The sequence below is a fragment of the Gopherus evgoodei genome, chromosome 2 (assembly GCF_007399415.2).
Source record: "Gopherus evgoodei ecotype Sinaloan lineage chromosome 2, rGopEvg1_v1.p, whole genome shotgun sequence".
Taxonomy (NCBI): Eukaryota; Metazoa; Chordata; order Testudines; family Testudinidae; genus Gopherus; species Gopherus evgoodei.
The window spans coordinates 210,490,021-210,509,695 of NC_044323.1; the positions used below are offsets into that span (position 1 = coordinate 210,490,021).

At 42.2% G+C, this 19,675-nt stretch overlaps 1 protein-coding gene across 3 annotated transcripts in view; it reads right to left on the reverse strand.

The window, feature by feature from the left end:
• Nucleotides 1–19,675, reverse strand: part of SMCHD1 (structural maintenance of chromosomes flexible hinge domain containing 1) — a 196,446-nt gene that overhangs the window by 109,660 nt on the left and 67,111 nt on the right. For all 3 annotated transcript variants that reach the window (XM_030552849.1, XM_030552848.1, XM_030552850.1), the window contains exons 18-19: nucleotides 6,047–6,124; nucleotides 5,839–5,958 (exon numbers count right to left, since the gene is read on the reverse strand). In XM_030552849.1, coding sequence (XP_030408709.1) covers nucleotides 5,839–5,958; nucleotides 6,047–6,124 — 198 coding nt within the window. The remainder of the gene's footprint in view (nucleotides 1–5,838; nucleotides 5,959–6,046; nucleotides 6,125–19,675) is intronic.

Genomic DNA, 19,675 nt, shown 5'->3' on the forward strand with positions numbered 1-19,675 from the left:
GGCCCTTCAAACAGGGGATCTTCCATTGTCATCTGCAGCAATTTGGGCAACACCAGAAAGATGTATCTAAGAAGCCCACCTCATTACCACTGCCGTGGAGACTGAGCAAGTGGCTGTATTAAATGGTTAATTGAGACTATCTTGTGTGTGTGTGTTTCAACTTGGAACTTTGATCATATCAGTCAGTGACCAACTCACCAAGTAAAGAAAATGCAAAAACATGAGATCAGTAAACTTGGTTCAAAATGAACCTTTTGGATGGCATCACACTGAGAGCTCATGTGAGCGACTGAGAGGGAAAATGTCAACTGATCTTTGGTCTCTGTCTGTTTTGCAGTCCCTTCTATATTAATTAGAAAAAAATCAGTAATGGAACGCCCACAGGGCATATTTCAAGGAAATGTGACTCCTTTGAGAACTGAGGGTATAAATGCTAAGAACATCATTAGTTACTTAGTTAGCTCCTCAATTAATATCTGAAGAGATCCATGACGTTATAAGACAGAGGGTCTCAGGGTAGCCAAAACACTGCTATGAGAGACTTTTGTAGGACTTGATTACCCTGAGGCCCTCCAGTTCAAAAGACCCTGTTTCGGAGGACATTTGACAGACTAAGTAAAAAGAGAAGTCTCCATTTAGGATTGGTAGCTATACCTGCTCTGTTTGCCAATCAGGATACTGTGTATGGCCAACATAGTTACTGAAGGTTTATGCTTGCGGAATTGAGGCTTATTAGGAAGACGTATTATGTAACCTTTTACTGCTTGTGTAATTCTCTCTCTAATAAACTGCTGTGTATTGAGCAAATCTGAATCCGAATTTTCACTGGTACCAGTAACAATCTGCTCAGCTGTGGGGTATTAAAGGTCTGTTTCAACAGAGAGGTAGCTTCCCCTTCGAGCCTTTCCTCCTATTCTTCAAAAGTTTCCTCCTCTGGTTCAAGGGCTCAGGACAGTGAAGCTGTAGGAGACGATCTGGCAGACTCTCTCTGAGAGACACTGTATGCCACAAGATGTGGGATCTGTACATTGCCCAAGGATCCCAATATGGCCAATGGGGAGGGAAGGGCCTGGGTGGTGGGGGTGCCCAAGGAGGCTAGGTCCTCTGTACTGTGACAACAGGTCATGGTGAGAGGCCAAGGAAATGACATTCTTCTGCTCACTGTCAGAATCATCACTGGGTAAGAGTAGCACTGGGTATTGGTAATACATGGCCCTGAGCTGAGGGCAATTCTGACTGCCATGATCTATTCATTACCTGGGCCCTTGTACTGTGTGCTGATTGGGGTTCTTCTGCGACTGTGATGCCCTAGGGTACTGGAACTATTGCAGTACTATTGGCTCACTCGGTACTACAGGTGAGTGTCAGTGGTAAGTTGACAGTACCAACAGTTGTGCATGTGTGGAGCGCTCTATAGATGGGAGCTTTGCTGCCCCCAGTATCAATATTTTACTTGGTTCCGCTCATTGGGAGGTAGTGCAATGTTTGTCTTTCTCCTTAGGGGGCGGTATGGTGCCTCGGAGCCTGAGCTCCTGGCGTCGTTAAGCAGTGCAACTGAGCTCATACAGGTGACACCCTGATGCTTCTGAATACTATGCTTTGTAGCCGCCAACCTATTATTCTTTACAGTGCCCAGAAGTGTGCTAGGTACTTTGCTTTTCTGCAAAGGCAAGATCCCTGTCTCAGACAGTTTACTAACTCATTTTACATGTGATGTAGCAAGAAAATGACAAACCTAAAAAGGGATGAGGGAGAATAAAGATTACCCTATCTCTACATTGTTGAGCTGAGTACTTGCTGGAACTGCTTCTATTGTATCCAGACTTAAAAACAAAATCTACTTGATCTTTTCCAAGAAAATTCTAGTTTGGAAAACTGCTGGTGTTTTGACCCAACTTTGCTGTTTATCAGGAAGAATGCTAACATTGATTTCTTGGAATGTCACATATCGCTGCTCCCCAAAGAGGGCAGAGCTATGAATTTTTGTTCAGATACCAATCAAGTCTCCTGCCCACAGTTTTTAATGCATACACCATTTTTCACCACATGCTAAAATAGAGATAGCAGCATCTCCATCATTCAGGAAATCAGCAGCATAGACAATTAAGTTAAGCAACTTAAAATTTTCTTTTTTCTTGTACCTTGGGGATCCGCAGCAGATATGTTATGATACATCCTTTTTATGGAATACTGTCATTTTTCTTTTCGGGGGGGGGGGTTGTTAGGATATAGGTTTATTTCTAAAAGAATGGAAGATGTTCTAACACTTTATTTACAGCAAAACCCATTATAGGAAAACACTTTCTGTTGTTGGAGGATATCCTGAGGGATCTCATACAGGTTAGAAAGTTACTTGGGGAAGGGAATGTTCTTTGAATCCAGGGTTTTTTGCCTGCTGTAAGTTCTTTCTTTGCTCTGATGAATAGGAATAACTTTGTCCTGTATTTTCTTTAGGAAAAAGTGATTCTGTTTTTTCTTTGGACTTTGAGGGAGAGATTTTGGCAAACTTCAGACATACGCTTTAATAACTAATTTACACACACAATGCCAAAGATTTCTTGTGAATTCTCTTCTTCCTGAAAGGAAAATACTTTTGCCTTCCTAAAAGATACTACAGGAGAAGGAAGATGATCATACATAGTGGAGGTCAAACCAGATGATCTGGTGGTCCCTTCTAGACTTAAACTATGACTCAAAACCCTTCAGTCACTTGGTGTGCTTTGAAGGGCTATCATCATCTGGAGAGATTATGAGAGGCCCATGAAACAACAATTTTTTCTTGATCTCCTAGAAACAGAGATTGCCTAGGATTTCTATCTTTTCCCCCTTGAGGTAAAGTCATTTTTTAAGCCCAAAACATTTATATTTGTAGTATTCTGACATGGTTTTCTCTGGATTGTGAATTGCTGAAAAATGCAATAGCTAGGAAGGATGCTGGTAATACGTTGTGTCTTGGAACCTGAGAATATGAGCTGCAAAGCAGGAAAGAAAGACCCTACCACTTTCTAAGTAAGCACATTTTGCCCACTAGATGGGGACACCTTGCTTACTTACTGTAAGGTAGACCAGTAAACAAAAAAAAAAAAAAAAAAAAAAAAAAAGAGACAGGGCAGGTAAGGCCCAGTTACCACTAAAAATATCTCGGGTCATGGATTGGACTGTTTGGCTGACTATTGAAATCAGGCAGGGAGCCCATGCATCTGAGTTGAGGTCCCAACTGTAAATATTTAATCACAAATTAAAAGGAATTAAGAGGAAAGAACATTTTCATGTTCTTTCTGAAATCCTGTAATTAAGGTGCACAACAATACAATATAGAAAGTAGTATTAAACTCCTAGATTCCTTCGCATATAAAGAATACAAATAATACTATGCAGCAAATTAAAGCATCACTGTAGTCATTAAAGGCAACATGTTATGACAAGACATCAAGGTATGAGTAGTATATAGTTTTCCATACACATGTATAACTACTTAAGAAGGATAAATAAAGGCTGCTTAATGGCATGGTATTAAATTGCTTCAGAAAAAGGCTGCAAAACAATTTTCAAATAGTAGTTAAAAGTTCACAGCTTCATTTGACATCAAAAAAGAAAAATAAACTGGCAGGTTTGAAGTAGTTCCATTTCTATTATCCTCTCAATAAAAAGCCAGTAACATTGTGGCTGAAGTACATGATACAACCATAGCAGAGTGTGCATCTTAGATGTGCTCCACATTGTTACTAAAATCAGAATCAGTTCTCTTTGAAACACATGACCCACCATATACTGGTTTTAGATCAAATATAAACGTATCAGACTATATTGAAGGGACAAATAATGAATTACTTAACATCAAGTGTAGTGGAAAATCCTGTTTTCTTTCTGGTAGTTTGCTTTACTATATTCAAAGGTAACTGTATCTTCCAAATGGTTACACAAAGTTATCTATATACTGAATACGTACTGATGTATTTGATATTCTGTAAGATTTTTCTTGTAATACAACAGTAAAATTACAGATGAATGAGACTGTAAATATACACTGAAATATTTTAGGTTGTAAGAACTCATATTTGGATTTATTAGTCAATCTCTATATCATATATGCTTTGTATTGTAAAGTCAGCCAATTTTTCCAAGTTTTATAAAAGAGTAGGATTTGTCAGCAAAGTGAAATTATGAAAATTCCCAAATCTAATAGCGTGAGTACCTTAGGTTCAAATCTACTAAGGAGAAAAATTCTATTTTTACTGTTATAAATATTTTGGGGAAGTTCAGTTCAAGGGTAGCTTTTAGCTTCCATAAAAATCCTACTTTTTTTTGTAAGGCTGACTAAGACACAAAGCAACCATCTGATTTGTCATAGATGGTGGATTGCCAGGCATCAAACTCTTTTCTGCTAGATTCATGAAGAAACAGGCATGGTGAATCAGAGCATTACCACACCTAACTTTTAGACACCTAGAAAATCACTGGGATTCTCACAGCCTGAGTTTGGTATCTACGCTTCCTATATAATGAATGGGGAGAGAGAGGCACCTCAGAATGGGATTCACAAAGGTCAGCATGCTAGGCAGTTCCCCCTTAAACTAGCCAATGGGAGATGCCAAAGAGAGGGTGTATGTGAAGCCTTGCTCCTATCTCAGAGATAGGAGCCCACGTCTGAGCTCCAGAAAGGCACTTCCCTCTGCACAGGATTCTCAGATGCAGACCTTCTCTTGGCATTAGGTGCCTCTGGCACTGCGGCAAGAAGCTAGGGGGTATAGGAGGCACCACCCTCATAACTTTTAGCCCAGTGACTGGGTTACTTCCGTGGGATGTGGGAGACCCAGGTTCAAGTCCCCCCTCTATCTGAGAGGGAGAAGGGATTTGAACAGAGATCTGCCAACTCTCAGGTGAGTATCCTAGCCACTGTGCTATGAGATATTCTGATGTGGAGCTCCCTCAATCTCTTCTGTTGAAGCTGTTCCACTGTGAACAAATAATGAAAGTTACTGGGCTAGAGCTAGAGGAGGAGGGAAAGTGAGCAAGCATGAAAATGACTCTAAAGCTTGGTGTTTAGAGCACTCACTTGGGAGGTGGGAGACCCAGGATCCAGTCCCTCTGCACCGATTATTATTTATCCAAACTAGAACTTCAATCAGAGAGACTGAAGGAGCCCCCCACAGAAGAATAGCCCAGTGGCTAGGGTACTCACCTGAGAGGTGGAAGATCCCAGTTCAAATCTCTTTTCCTCTTCAGGTAGACGAGGAACTTGAACAAGAGATCTCTCACATCTCAGGTGAGTACCCTAACTACTGGGCTAAAAGTTATGAGGGAGGTCCTCCTCTCCACAGCCCGTTAGCATAAGCTCGCCTGCAAGGGCTTGATTCAGTAAGCAGGCTCTGATCATGGTTACTAGATCAGGCCTCACAGGCAAGTCGGATGGAAGAATGCCTATCTTCCCAATTTTGTGAATCACTCTGGGATCAGGCATCCAGATGCCTGGCGGAGGGCTGGAGTGCACATGTCAGAGGCAGAAACTTAGGTACCTAGGGAACTTTAACTGCAAAAATGTAGGTATTGAACAAATTTAGGGGTTTACAGGGTTCTGTGAATCCCAGTGGGGCCAGATTCTGGAATTCAGGTACCTCCAGTGGCAGTTAGGTGCCTAAGTTCCTTTGTGAATCTACACCTTGGCCTTCAAACACCACTTTGTCTTTGCTGAAGGTATCATCCCCTACACTTAACCAAAATTGAATTTATTTTGAAGCTGAACTCAGCACACATTTAAAATAGTGAGTCAAAAGTAAGAACTGAGCATTTCTGAAGGATCTAACTGAAGAAAATTGGAATAGTTTGAATTTTCCTTACCTACAATATTAAATTTAAACATTTTAGATGGCAGAGGCCTTCCTGCATAAGTGTCTGCATTACTTTCATTCAACACGACTTGTAGTTTCAATGTGTAGCTCCCAAGTTTGTGAATATTTTCTGGATAGGGTCAGATAAAAATAAAGTTAAAAAGAAAAATTTCCAAAATATAGATAAATTGAAGGCAATATTTTAAAGACAAACTCACCCATTTTTTTAAACCAGTAAGGCCATTTACCCCCATGTTGACTAATGTGAGAAATGATTTCCTTATTCCCAACAGGAGCTTGAACAGAAAAAGGGATCATTCAGCTACATAAATTTAATTTGGTATCACATTTATTTTCCTAGGAACCAATTAAACCTATTACAAATACCCAGACACCATATTTTTAAATTTAAAAAAAAGAGACGAGTTTGAATTCAATGAATCAACTTATCACATTGGTCGCAGGTAAACTTTACTAAAGAACCTAACTCTCTCACTGCCGAACTGTTGCCACTGGAAGCACACATTTGCTGTGGAAGCCCACTTTTATGTCCCTCTAGTTATGCTGTGCCCCACACGGAGGCACTTCTAGTCTACATACTCAGTAGTGCTTTATAAACAACTGTGCTTTATAAGCCACTTTCACTAGTGATTACTATTAAATAGATTAAAATAGGAGCAATTGGGTAGAAAAAAACTAAAACCAATTAAAAGACACAGTACAAAAATATTTATCCTCCCTTCTCCCATGTTGTCTCCTCTTATTCTATAGAATCTTGACCGCAGCAAAAGGGCACATCCAAAAAATAAATATATATTATATATATATATAATTTATTTTTAATTACTAAAGTCTTACATCTTCTAACTTAGTATCCAATACATACATACCAGTGTAAATTTTGGTCATGTATCACTCATTCACACTTTCATCTCAGGGGACTTGAATTTATTTTTATTCAAAAATCAAGGAATTTATGACTTGGTAAATACATAGTATAGATGTAGCAAAACTAAGCAATAAAAATCAAACAAAAAGAATTAATCAAGGTAGAAGCAGGGGAGGAGAAGGGCTCATGGGAAGAAATAAAACCATCTCATTACAACATGCCATTATTTCATTCATCCTGTCTGAAATTAGATAGCAATTTAATGTGGATATTTCAAATTCTTACACAGTACAATTATATTCTTTATTCACATGTTTTTGCACTAAACTACATGCATGTTTTGAAATGGCTGCCAAAGGTGGCTTTGCCCTAAGTTTTTATTTGTTCTTGTACACAATTTTTAAAACAGTGAGTTAAATAAATTTTACTAGTAATTAATCTTGGGAGATAATGTAGAAAGATAAAACTTTTTTTTTTTTTTTTGGTCAGTCACCAACACTGAGAAATGTTCTCAAATAAATTCAGAACATCCTGTTGAAAAGTATCACCAGCTATTGCTAGCCTAAATTTGATCATTTAGTTGTAGTGCAAGATTAACCCCTGAAAGAAAGCACTTTTGACAAATCACTTCACCTCTCTACATCTAGTTCCCCATCTGTACAATGTGACTAATAATACTGTGCAGATACACTATCTATCCTAGGCAAAGGAGAAGGTGATCCAGGGAGAGGCAATACATGCAGCTGCTGTAGCAAAAAGGAAGTCTGAATGGAAAAATGCTGGTCTCCAAAACCAGGACTGTGTTAAAAACCTCAAACTGGTAACATTTGTTCTATGATGGGAGACTGAAAAGTTTTGTGACTGATAATCTTCTTTTAGCAGCTTCTTTCCTCATTTGTAACAAATGGATAATGCCTCTCACCTGTGGAATTCAGATGTGGTACATAACTGTAGCTTGAACTCTGAAGCTAACCTCTGTTTCTACCCTCATCTTTCCCCTCAGACCACCAGAAGAGATTTTCCAAAAGCTACGTGAACTTTCCAATAAACTGTAATTAGCATTAAGACTTGAGAATATATTATCCAACCTTAAGGTAAATCTATATTTAAGTCTCTTTTAAGAGAAAAATTCCCAAGTTATTACAAATTGTATTCCAGGCAGATTTGAATGGCGAGAGATGCTAAAAACAAAGAAAATTATCAGATATGAAATTTCTCATTCTGCTGCACAACTTCTCTCCCCAGTCATAATAAATAGAAAGTAGTGAGCAGTGAATCACAAAAATAGGGAGAGAAGGATACAGCAGAATTTTAATTATCATTAGAGCAGAATAGGCAGAAATAAAAGCTCCCCTCTATACAGTAAAAGACGTATTGTTTGAGAAAATGATCTGAGAACTAACCCTGTAGCATCTTCCTTAGACAGGGTGCTTCTGCAGAGAAATGGAAATCTACTTGTTAAAATTCCTCAGATGAGTCTCAGATATTTTCTGTCCACAAAGCCACTACAGATCTTGTAGAAGGAACCTTGATTCCCTCTGAGAATATTTACCATAACAACTGATGCCAGATTTTAACATCTTGCCTTTGAGGCCCTGGTATTCTGGATGAATACAGCTACACCACGTCCAGACTAGGAATTAAAATCGATTTTAGATACGCAACTTCAGCTACGAGAATAACGTAGCTGAAGTCGAATTTCTAAAATCGAGGTACTCACCAGTCTGGACGGCGCCGCATCGATGTCCGCGGCTCTCAGTGTCGATTCCGGAACTCCGATATATATATCGATCCCCGAGCAATCGATTTTAACCCGCCGATGCTGCGGGTTAGTCTGGACGAGGGCCTAGTGTGTATACTCCATGTGCTTTTAACAGTCTCTAAAACTCTAGGGATGTTCACTTATGCCATAACTTTATTTTCCCAGAAAGAATGCTTGGAAAAATGTTTGGAAAAAAGCAATGGTAGATTTATTTTCTGAAGCAAAATGTTTCCAGCATTACAAGAATAGCCTTTTTCTCATGAGAACTGCAATGTGAATCTTCTACAAAGAGGTATTAACTCCTTGTGTTTTGGAAGTAATGTTTTTTCTAGTCTGGCCTTTCTGATTAATCTGGACATCTGAGGATACTTTATCAAGGAGTCCTATGTGCCTTCATAAAGAATACTACGAAGGCTAGTTCCCTTTGTTCTGTGATGCTTGGTTTCCAGATGTTTTGAACTGATAAAGAACATAATCCACTGTCAACCTAAATCAGACAGCCAACATCCAGATTATGAAATGGAGCGATATTAGATCTGGAGGTAGGACTCGTCCCTCCAATTACGTGATCACATTTTGGTGTACTGGGAGAGTGATCAGGTTCATGCTGATAGATTCATGAGGTTGGAATACCAAAACTCCCTGAGCTAGGCTGGAGATACCATCATCATCAGAGCGAAGTCCTGTCTGTCTTTTTTTTTTTTTTTTTTTTGAGGACTCTCATAGTATCAAAGGAATTGGAAGGTACAGTGGCACCCACAGCCTTACACACGTTACACATTTGTATATACCACTGGCAGGGGCACCAAGTCACCTGCATTGGGCCCTCCCATAGGCAATGGTAAAGAGCTGCAGCTTTAGCCACCCCACTTGCCCACTCAAGTTTGGCCCCTCGGCCCCTCCATCATTATGGAGCCTGACCAAAACAGAGTAGTACTGCACGCTGGTGCACAGCAGTCATGTCCTGACAGAGGTTGCAGGGCTAAACCCTGAAGGGCAGTGGGCCAGCCAGCACTACTCCTCCTCTCCACTGCTGTCCCGCATAGCCAGGACTGGTTCTCTCTCCAGAGCAGAATCTGCAGCTTTTGTTGTTCAGGTCAAATACAATAGGTCTAAATTTGAGTGCCCTCACCTGTGAAAGAATGGAGTTGTCACTCTGGACCTCAAAGCAGCACCCTGGAACCCCCATATTCACCACTGTCAAATATATATTTTGTACAAAGTATACCTTATGAGATAGCGTTTTTAAAAAGTCTTGATCTGTTGAACACTAATAACCTGTTGGATTGTATGTGCTATCATTATATGTGAGGTACTGCTGTATATATTACTGAAATATGTTGTGAGGTTGGGAACATCCACAACCAGCCTTTTAGGTACAACAATGGAGCAGCCAGACATGCTGATCACCCATTAAAGGGAATTCACTCTTCCAAAGGCTCAGAGAGAACATGTCGAAATGGACACTACTTGACCAATGGGGACTGCCTGATCTCCATGTCAAAAGATCTCCCCAGCAAGCTGGAAGAAACTCTAAAAGAGGGGAAGTGACATCATCACTCAGCCTTTTCTATGCCCTCGCCCCAATCCAACACCTGGAGGAACATCTGGAGGACAAAGACTTCGAACTAGGACAGGGTGGTCCCAGGCTACAAGGCAGTTCCAGGCGGCACATTGCTGTGACCTATTTATACCTCTGTCTGGGTGAGACTGCTTGATTCAAATCCTGTTTAGTTTGCAAAACTCAGACTGCATTTATTTTGATTTCTTAGGTAACCAATTTGATCTCTGCACTTGCTACTTATAATCACTTTATCTTTCTGTAGTTAATAATTTTGTTTTATATTTTACCTAAAACACTGTGTTTTGGTTGAAGTGCTGAGGAAATCTCAGCTCAGTTTACAAAGGCTAGTGCGTGTCCTCTTCTCACCAAGGGAGGGGCAGACTGGGTAATGAACTTACTGTCTTGTACTGGTCAGAAGCCTGGCCAGTGTCACAGTTTGGAGATGCGGGACTGGGGAGGGAATTAGCTATTGATGGTTCATGAGTGCCTGGGAGATCACTCATGTAACTCAGCTGGGTGAGTCCCTGCCCGTGGATGTCTGTGTAAGTGCCGTACATACCAGAGGTTTGTGGCTTGACACAGCATCGGTGTGAGAGGGATACCCCACACTGGTGGGACAAAGGGCTCAGTGGTCTTACAGTCTAGGTTGTACCCTGGGGACCCTGTCACAGAAGCTCTTGAATGACTATTCATGGTTATCCCAGTATTGACAACTGAGATGGTCTGTTAGTGTGTTTTGTAGACTGCGTAGATGAAGGTCCACTGGGGTAACACGGTTGCCGATGTACTCATTCCCAAAAGCAGATCACCTTTGGGCACAGCAGTAACAAGTGAGCGCCTCTCTGTTTCCTGATAAGTACATTGTCATGGAGTTGTCCATGAGCACCTATACTGTGGCACCTCAAAGTGCCAGGAAAAAGCTATGCATGACATCCAAATGGCTTTCAATTCCAGGATGTTTATGTGAAGATTGAACTCCTGATGGGACCACAGTCTTGGGTCTGAAGGTACTCCAGATAAGCTCCCAATCCTACCATGAATGTGTATCACTAGTACTATGTTGAAGAGATGTGAAAAGGGCTGCAAACATGTAGAGGATCCTTCCATCAATCTAATGAGGAAGAGAGCCTGGGGATTCGTGACCAACATATCTATGTGGTTTCTGCAGGGTAGCTACACGCATCTCAACCATCCTTGCATGGAGCACAGGTCAAGTCTGGCAATTTGCACCACACAGGTGCAGGAGGTCATGCAGCCCATGAGTTTTAGGCAGGTTCTGACTGGTGTGAGACTTGTGTGAGACTGAAGTTGCTTGACAAGATGCAGAAACGGGGGACATCTGTCTTGTGGCAGACAGGCTTTTGCTGTTTGGGAGTTCAATACTGCCCCTATAAACTCTATGCTGAGTAGGAGTGAGCATGGACTTTGCGTCATTGAATATGAGGCTTAGTACAGCAACAAGATCAAATCCAGAATTACTTGCACTGAGATTTTCACCGGGTGAGGCAAGCCAGCCACTGAGGTACACGTAACATGAATCTCTTGCCTTCTCAGGAATGCCGCTACAACTGTCATTTTATTTAAAGACCCATGGGGCTGTGGAGGTATGGTAATGAGATTTTCCTATAAGAAACCTGAGTTATTTCTTGTGGGCAGGGTGAACTATAAAACACCTACTTTCATACTGCAAGTCAAGAGTCACAAACCAATCGTGAGAATCTACAGTAGGAGTTGTGGATGATAGACTCATCTTGAACTTGAATTGATGGATGACTATGTCGAGCTGCTGGAGTTCTATGGTGGGGCATCAACCCCTTTTCTTCTTTGGGACCAGAAAATGAGAATTAAAATCCCCAGCCGTAGAATTCCACAGGCACTTCCTTCACTACTCTGAGTTCTCTGAAGGAATCCACTTACTGAAAAATATATCATAAAGAGGAGTCCCAAAAGGGGAGGAAGCAGTAGGAAGGGATTGGACCTGGATTGGAGTACCTTTTGTCCATAATCTTCAGGACCCAATGGTCTGAGATCCCTATCTCCTGAAACAAGATTAAATGTTTCCAAAAGGGGAGGAGGTGTAAGGGAGGGATATGAACCACTGGTTCTGCAAGGCTCTCAATCTCTGTCAAACCTGCTGCTGGGACATTGATAGACTGTGTGTGGTGGAGGAGGAAGGCACAGAGTGACTCTTCCTTAGGACCCTCTGCTTTTCCTCAAAGGTTCAGACTCTCTCAGCTGACTGCAGTAGTATGAGGACGCTTGCCTGTGACAGCTGAGATTTGAACTGTTTCCTTCTGGAAGCTGCAGAGTACACCTCCAGGCAGTGTAAACTCAACCTCAAATCCTTTAATGGGTGAAAGGCTTTGGTGATGTTGCTTGTAAAGAGGTTACTGCCCATGAAGAGGAGGTCCTCAATGGTTGTTTGAACCTCTTTCAGACTGCAGTTCTTAGGAATACTGGAGGCTCTGCACATTGTTACTGTTGTAGCTATACTATGGGATTGCTGCAAATGAGGTGTTGATAGCGGCTTGTAGTGAGGTCTCTGAGACCACCTGTCCCTCCTGCACAAGGGATTTATCCTCCTCTCTGTACGTCTGTGGAAGTCTCTCACTGAACTGGGGTGTACGTTCCCAATTCAGGAAATCATCTTTAGCCAGCAGCACTTGGTAATTTCTAATGCACATTTGTAGACTGGTTGAGGAATATGACTCTTGATCAAAGAGGTCCAACTTCTTAGAGTCCCTCTGAGAGGGTGTCACTTTAGATGGCCCCTGCCAGATCACCCTGTACCGTGAACCGCATGAATACCACAAAGAGAAACTGTGGTTGCAAAATCTCTGGCTCAGGAAAGTTAGCCAGTATTCTAAAGCATGGTGCGGAGGGACCCAGTGCTGCAGCTTTTACTACTGTGGCTTTCACAGCTGTCAACAGAATCTTGGTCTAACAATGATCTCTCTGTACTGGGGCTTTTAGTGTTGGTGTGGGAAGGTCTGAAGAGCTGTCCACACAGCTGGCTTCAGTTTCAATTACTTTGGTGTCAGCTGTTTCTCTGCCTGATGCTTTAACCCTCAGTTGCTGGGAGTCTGCTTCCAAAGTCTGTACTGAGGCCAAACAGTGACCAATGCCAAGCCATCAGCAGGATCTCATCTGGGCTTTGAACTACCTCCTAGGCTGGATCTGCTCAGGGCTGGACAGGGAGATTTATATCTCTGGTCACACAGAGTTCATTCAGTCTTCTCTTTCTTGAGCTGAAAACATGAGGAGGTTTGGACAACTTTGTGATGGAAGAATGGAACCTCTTCGATGCTAACTAGCTCTAGAGACGAGAGTGGACTGACATCTTATCAGGGTGCTCAGTGGTAGTCTGGTCCAGTGGAGCAGTTTTCTCAGTCTCGACGGCCAACAAAGCCCTAATGGATCCTTTTTGAAAAGGAGCAACATATAGAGCTGTCATAAACAGATAGCTAAGGGTTAATGTCTCTTTCACCTGAAAAAAAAGTAACCTGAAGCACCTGACCAGAGGACCAATAAGGAAACAGGATTTTTTCAACTCTGGGTGGAGTGAAGTTTGTGTCTGAGTTCTTTGTCTTCTGTCTGCCTGAATCTCTCTCAGCTATGAGAAGGATTTTTCTATTTCCTGCTTTCTAATCTTCTGTCTCCAAGTTATGAGTACAAAGTTGGTTTTTTGTTTTGTATTTACATGTCTATAGTTGCTGGAGTGCTTTGAATTGTATTCTTTTTGAATAAGGCTGTTTATTCAATATTCTTTTAAGCAATTGACCCTGTATTTGTCACCTTAATACAGAGAGACCATTTTTATGTATTTTTCTTTCTTTTTAAGACCTGTTGGAGTTTTTCTTTACTGGGTAACTCCAGGGAATTGAGTCTGTACTCACCAGGGAATTGGTGGGAGGAAGAAGTCAGGGGGAAACCTGGGTGTGTTAGATGTACTAGCCTGACTTTGCATTCCCTCTGGGTGAGGGGGGAAGAGAGATTGACTCTCGGTAATTCTGTTCTCCAGGCTGGGAACGGGGAGGGTGGAATCCCTCTGTTTAGATTCACAGAGTTTGCTTCTGTGTATCTCTCCAGGAACACCTGGAGGGGGGGAAGGGAAAAGGTTTATTTCCCTTTGTTGTGAGACTCAAGGGATTTGGATCTGGGGGTCCCCAGGGAAGGTTTTTTGGGGGGACCAGAGTGCCCCAAAACACTCTAATTTTTTGGGTGGTGGCAGCAGTACCAGGTCCAAGCTGGTAACTAAGCTTGGAGGTTTTCATGCTAACCCCCATATTTTGGACGCTAAGGTCCAAATCTGGGAATAGGTTATTGAAAAGAGCATATGCACTTCTTCTGGGTAGAAGAGACACATAGTGTCCATCACTGATAGAAATAACATATTCACAAGAGAGACAAGAGTTGAATCCAGGCCTTAAAATCTAGTGTCTGTGTGTACACATGTGTGCACATGTATGTGTGTACACGTCTGTTTTACACAATGCCACTGGGCTACAAGTAATAAAACTACATAGAAAGAGAAATCATAGAATGTACTAAGATAGACACTGCAGGTGTGTGTCATCCTGAAGTCATAAGCAATAAGAAAAAACTGGAGAACAGTTGTTGCAGCTGCCCCACCATTTATGCTACCGTACTATCTGCTACAGGGCACTGGAGGGTGTGCAGGCACGGCTCCAATGGACACTGCTACTCAAAAGATTCCAATCTCAAAGACACAGGGTGTTAAGTCTGAGGCTTTTTTTTTCCCCCAGTCACATTAGGACAGCAGCAGCCATAAGCCAAGAAGCAGAAAGTCACATCCCTCACATTCTATCTAATTTACATTAAAATAATGTAAGATTGGGCTGTTAAGAAGCAGATCCTGTCCTAATAGTACCCACCATCACCAGATAAAGAAACAGATCTTAAGATGTTAAAAGAAAACTTTGTTTGATAGCATTGTGTCTGGCAAAGAATCACCTATCAACAGCAGTGGCTGTGAAATCTCTACTTCTTTATAGTTTTGCCTTTATGGTCCCTACTTCTCTACTGTTTATGTCTGGTTCTTTGATTGTCTGTTGCATAACTAATTTTAAAGATTTAAATCAACTAAGGTGGTAGGGTATGATTGAGCAAAGAATTGTTTTGCAATATGTTAGGATTGGTCAAAGAATTTTTTTGTAATACTTTAGTAAAATGATTGGTTAATGTACAGCTAAGGAGGACTCAAGTTTCACTACATAAACTGGAGTCTAAAAGGAAGTTCTTTGGAACCAACTCCAGGACACAGCCCTAAGATCAGAGCTGCCAGACCTCAACACTTTTATATTATGCAGAAGCTGGAGTCCCTGGCATGATCCTGACTAGCTAGCAGGAAAAGTTCATCTGCCTTATTAGGAGTGGTGAGCATTGTATGCTTAGTGTGTGCATTCTGTTTTCGTGATTGTTAATAAACAGAGATTAAGGCTCTTACTGTGTAAGACTTTCACTGGTAAAGGCTCTCCAAACTCAGAGTGTAAGGTTACGCCCTGAGCCCACGGAAGGGTAAGGATGGATGCCTAAATTAACAGGTTTATGACCTGAGCACATGGAAGGGTAAAGGTGGGTCCCCTAGAATGTGGGGCTACACCTTGAGCCCTAGGAACAGGGTAAATGAGGGTGCTCCAAGAGTGTGCAGATAACACAGGGCACATACACATCAGAAATGGAATACATGTGGACAATCACTAGAAGAATCACCTGAAAGATGCCTGCCTGCTTTCCCAGGTTGGCTACCATCTATTTGAGTAACTCCACGGTACCATTTTGGGCTTTATTCATTAAGCCAGGAGCCATTTTGAACATGGGAAGAAAAGGGAAGCCAGCACCTCGTACTTTTGTGGAAGGGCCTGACTAAGTGAAAGCCAACCATGGATGGGAAAAATGATGACTGGTGAGAGAAACCATCTTGAATAAAGTCTGTTTCTTGCTAGATTAAGTTTCAGAATTCTAGACGTGTTTTCACTTTTATTTGCTTGTAAAACTTTCTATAATTTTAATCTCTTTTACTTAATATCACTTAACCTAGGTCCTATTGTTAATAAATTTGTTTTATTTTACTATAAAGCAACTCAGTGCTGTGTTTAAGGGGAAGGGTATATTTACCCCCACTTAAGTTAATAAGCTGTGATGTGGTTTTATCTTTATAAAAGAGCAACACTTCTTTCTCTGAGCTGCCCAGGAGAGGGCTGGAAACTTCAGGGCATATGATTTTGCAGAGTGCGCTGGGGTCATCTTGCTGATTATAACCAAGGTTGGTGCAAGCCACAGTGTGACTGGTTTGTTGCTGGCCAGCTGCTGGGGTCGGAGCTGCTGGATCAGGGTTGCAGCTATATACAGATGCTCAGGGTGTGACCTGAATGCTGATAGACTGGTTGTGAGCAACCCAGGTTCGCAGCTACAGAAGCAAAGCATTCTTAGGCATTTAGGGTTACAGGGCAGACAGTAACACAATCCCTCACTGGTCCAGAAGACCTCTCCTCCACCCTCTGAGCCCCAACTAGACCATGAAAAGTCTTATAGACAACAGCCTCCTTTACTACACAACTCTGATTCATCCTGTTCACTGAATGAGGCAATGGTTCTGTGGGAAAAACAATATGTGATCATGTGATGAAAGACTAGATCATCAAGCATACTCACAAGAAAGCCAAAATAATATTGTACAGACATTTCCTAATTTTTCAGTGCTTGATTTTGCAACCCTAATAATGTTCATTTAATGTAGTTTGTGTGTTATTTCGTAGGTTTAAAAAAAAAGCAAAATTGGAAAAACAACTAAATTCCAACACGTGGCATCACAAAGACAGCCAGGTGGGATATTAGCACAGTTGGAACCCATAGATTCACTGCACAGACCTCTGCTACTTGTGTTATTGAGAGCAGTACTAGGTAGTCATCTTGTATATGAACCAGCACTAGAGGAGGTAAGAGACAATTTTGCCAGTGGGTTTCAGACACATGTTAACAGCAGAAGAATTGAAAGACTCGGCACTTTGGGTTCAATTACAGGCCTTGGAAAGACCATGCTCTAGAGAGCACAGACTCTTCCATCCATTCTCCCCCAAACTTGGCTCCTTTCTGCGCCATATCCTCCCAACTGTCCCTGCCCCAGTCCTTCTCTACTCCATTCCCAGACTCCACTTCCCATTCCAGTTTCATTCTCCTTGCCCAGCCAGCCCCCGTTTCCCAGCTCCTCATCCAATTTCTCTCCCCTCACTCTGGCTTCCACTCATCCTCCTTTCCCTTGCCCAAGTTCCCCATGCCCAATGTCTCCCCATTCCAGTCTCCCTCACAGACTCCTCATCTAATCTCAGTGCATCAACACCGCCCACCCCCCAGTTCCTTGTCCCAGTGTCCCCCCAGTTCCTGATTCAATCTCAGTCTCTGTCCCACCCCACCCCGTTTCCCTTCAGAGTTCACACTCACAGTTCCGCTCTCCCAATCCCCTGCCAACCTCCAGTCCCAGTCTCCTGCATCTTCAGCCAGCTCTATTCCCCAATGCATTCGAATCAGGCAGCTTCCTCTTCCATGCTGATTGGGCACCAGCAGGGGGGTTTGCTGAGAACACAGCTTCCTTGCTCTTAGTTTCCATGTTCAGCCCACAGCACCCCTGGGCCCAGAGCCATAACTGCAAGGAAAGTTCTGCTCTGCCCCCTACAGCCCTGGGCTGGAGCATGCTTCAGGGAATGTAGCTGCAAAGCTCTAGTAAGCCTGAGTTTGAAAAATTTCTGTTTGCACAAAGGCTTATAACTTGGCCAAATTTGAGTGGATTTTCCTGGGAGCAGCAAAGTTACCACCTTGCCAAATTTCAAGTCCCTGCATAGCAGCACTAGTGCTTCTCAAAGAAAAAAGTTGCCAGATAATTTTTTTTAAACTGAGGCAAAATTTATTCTTCTCTAGCCTTGTTCTTAGAAATGTCTGAGCTGCATTTGCTGAAATTTTGTCAAAAATAAAAACAATTCAGCTTGAGGCAGATATCTAGTTTGGAAACTTTCAGTCCAAATAGTTAAAGTTTGGCAAATTTATAAGCAACTGAATCAGGGTCTTATACTGGGAAGTGTCATACAACCTTAACATGTGATGCTCCCAGCCCCTCATATATAATACCATTGCTCACACATTCTGTACCAGTCCCATCTTTATTACAGTGGGACAATCTCCCTTGCCAGCAATCCAACTCTTGATTATTGAAACTTAAGACTTACTCATTGCTATTACCGCCTAATTTTTGTTGCCAGTTTCTGTCTAAATTCATTGTCTGACTGTTCCCCAGGTTTCAGTGCTCCAAGACCTCTAGAGTCACTATGCTTCCTCAGCTCGTTGCTCCAAAACATTTTTTTTGTGCAGTTCTTTCTGGTACCTCAAAATCTTTGCCCAGTGCTTTAAAATACTTCTTGTGTCAGTGCCCCTCCTGCATGAATATCCCGGTGCTCTCTCCTCTGTGTTAGCACATTTTGCCTCAGCATACTGTCCCCCTCAGTGTGGAGCACACTTGTGCCTTGGCAAATACCACCTTGACGCTACTTCATTTCAGTGGACTACCCCTTGTCTGTGCTCTGAAGAAATTATTGAAGCATAAATTTAAGCTAAAACTAGAAAATGCAGGAATCAGTGCAGATGCTGCTTACAGAGCGCTGAATATACTACTCCTGGGAGAATTCTGCACCACTGGATACATGCAGAATTCATGTGCCACGCAGAATTATTTTTTCCTCAGCAGAAAATATGTTCTCCTGAGAAGTGCTGCAGTTACACCTTTCCCCACTAGGGGCTTCTGGGGAACGATAACAGAGAGCAGCCATTCCAGGTGGGAGCATCCTAGCTGTGGACAGGGATGAAAAGAGGCTGCATTCCTCACAGTACCCTGCCCGTGAGGCCAGGTCAGAAGGCATGGGATATGAGGGGACAGACAGTGTAGGGTACATGGGGCTGTTTGGGGGTAGGGGTGTCACAGACCAGGGTTCAGAAGGAAAGTTGGGGGGGGAGGCGGACTGGGGTGGGGGCTGAATGGGAGTGGGGGTGCAGGGACACATGTGGATGGGAGGGTGCAGGGACACATGGAGACAGGGGCAGATGTGCCTGACTGAATGAGGGAGGCTAGCATTAGCCAGGGTTTGCATGGGGGAGGCTCCCTAATAATCCCTCCTAAAAATACTTGTTCCATACTTCTCACCCCCACACCCACCAAACTCTAAATTCACACCTAGGCTCCTTCCCAGCAATTACTTCCCTCTCCCTGAGCTCCTTCATTACCTGTGACTCCCCCAAGCTTTTGCACTGCTTCTGAGGAGTGCAGAAAATGTGTGTCTGTATTACAATTTAAATGAATTCTTACTCCAAGTTCTGTATTAATATACCTAGTAATGAATCTATTTGCCAAAAAACATTTCCTGAATCTTTTTTGCCGTCTGTATTGTTACAGGCATACTTGCTGACAGCTATTTTGAAATACATTACCAAAATAATTGAGACTTGTGTGATTATATTGTGTTATGTTGACAAAATATGCAGAATTTTTAATTCTGAGGAGCAGAATTCCCCCAGGAGTCTCTAATAGAAAGGCCTAGAATGGAAGCAAGAAATGGAGGCCTTTCCCA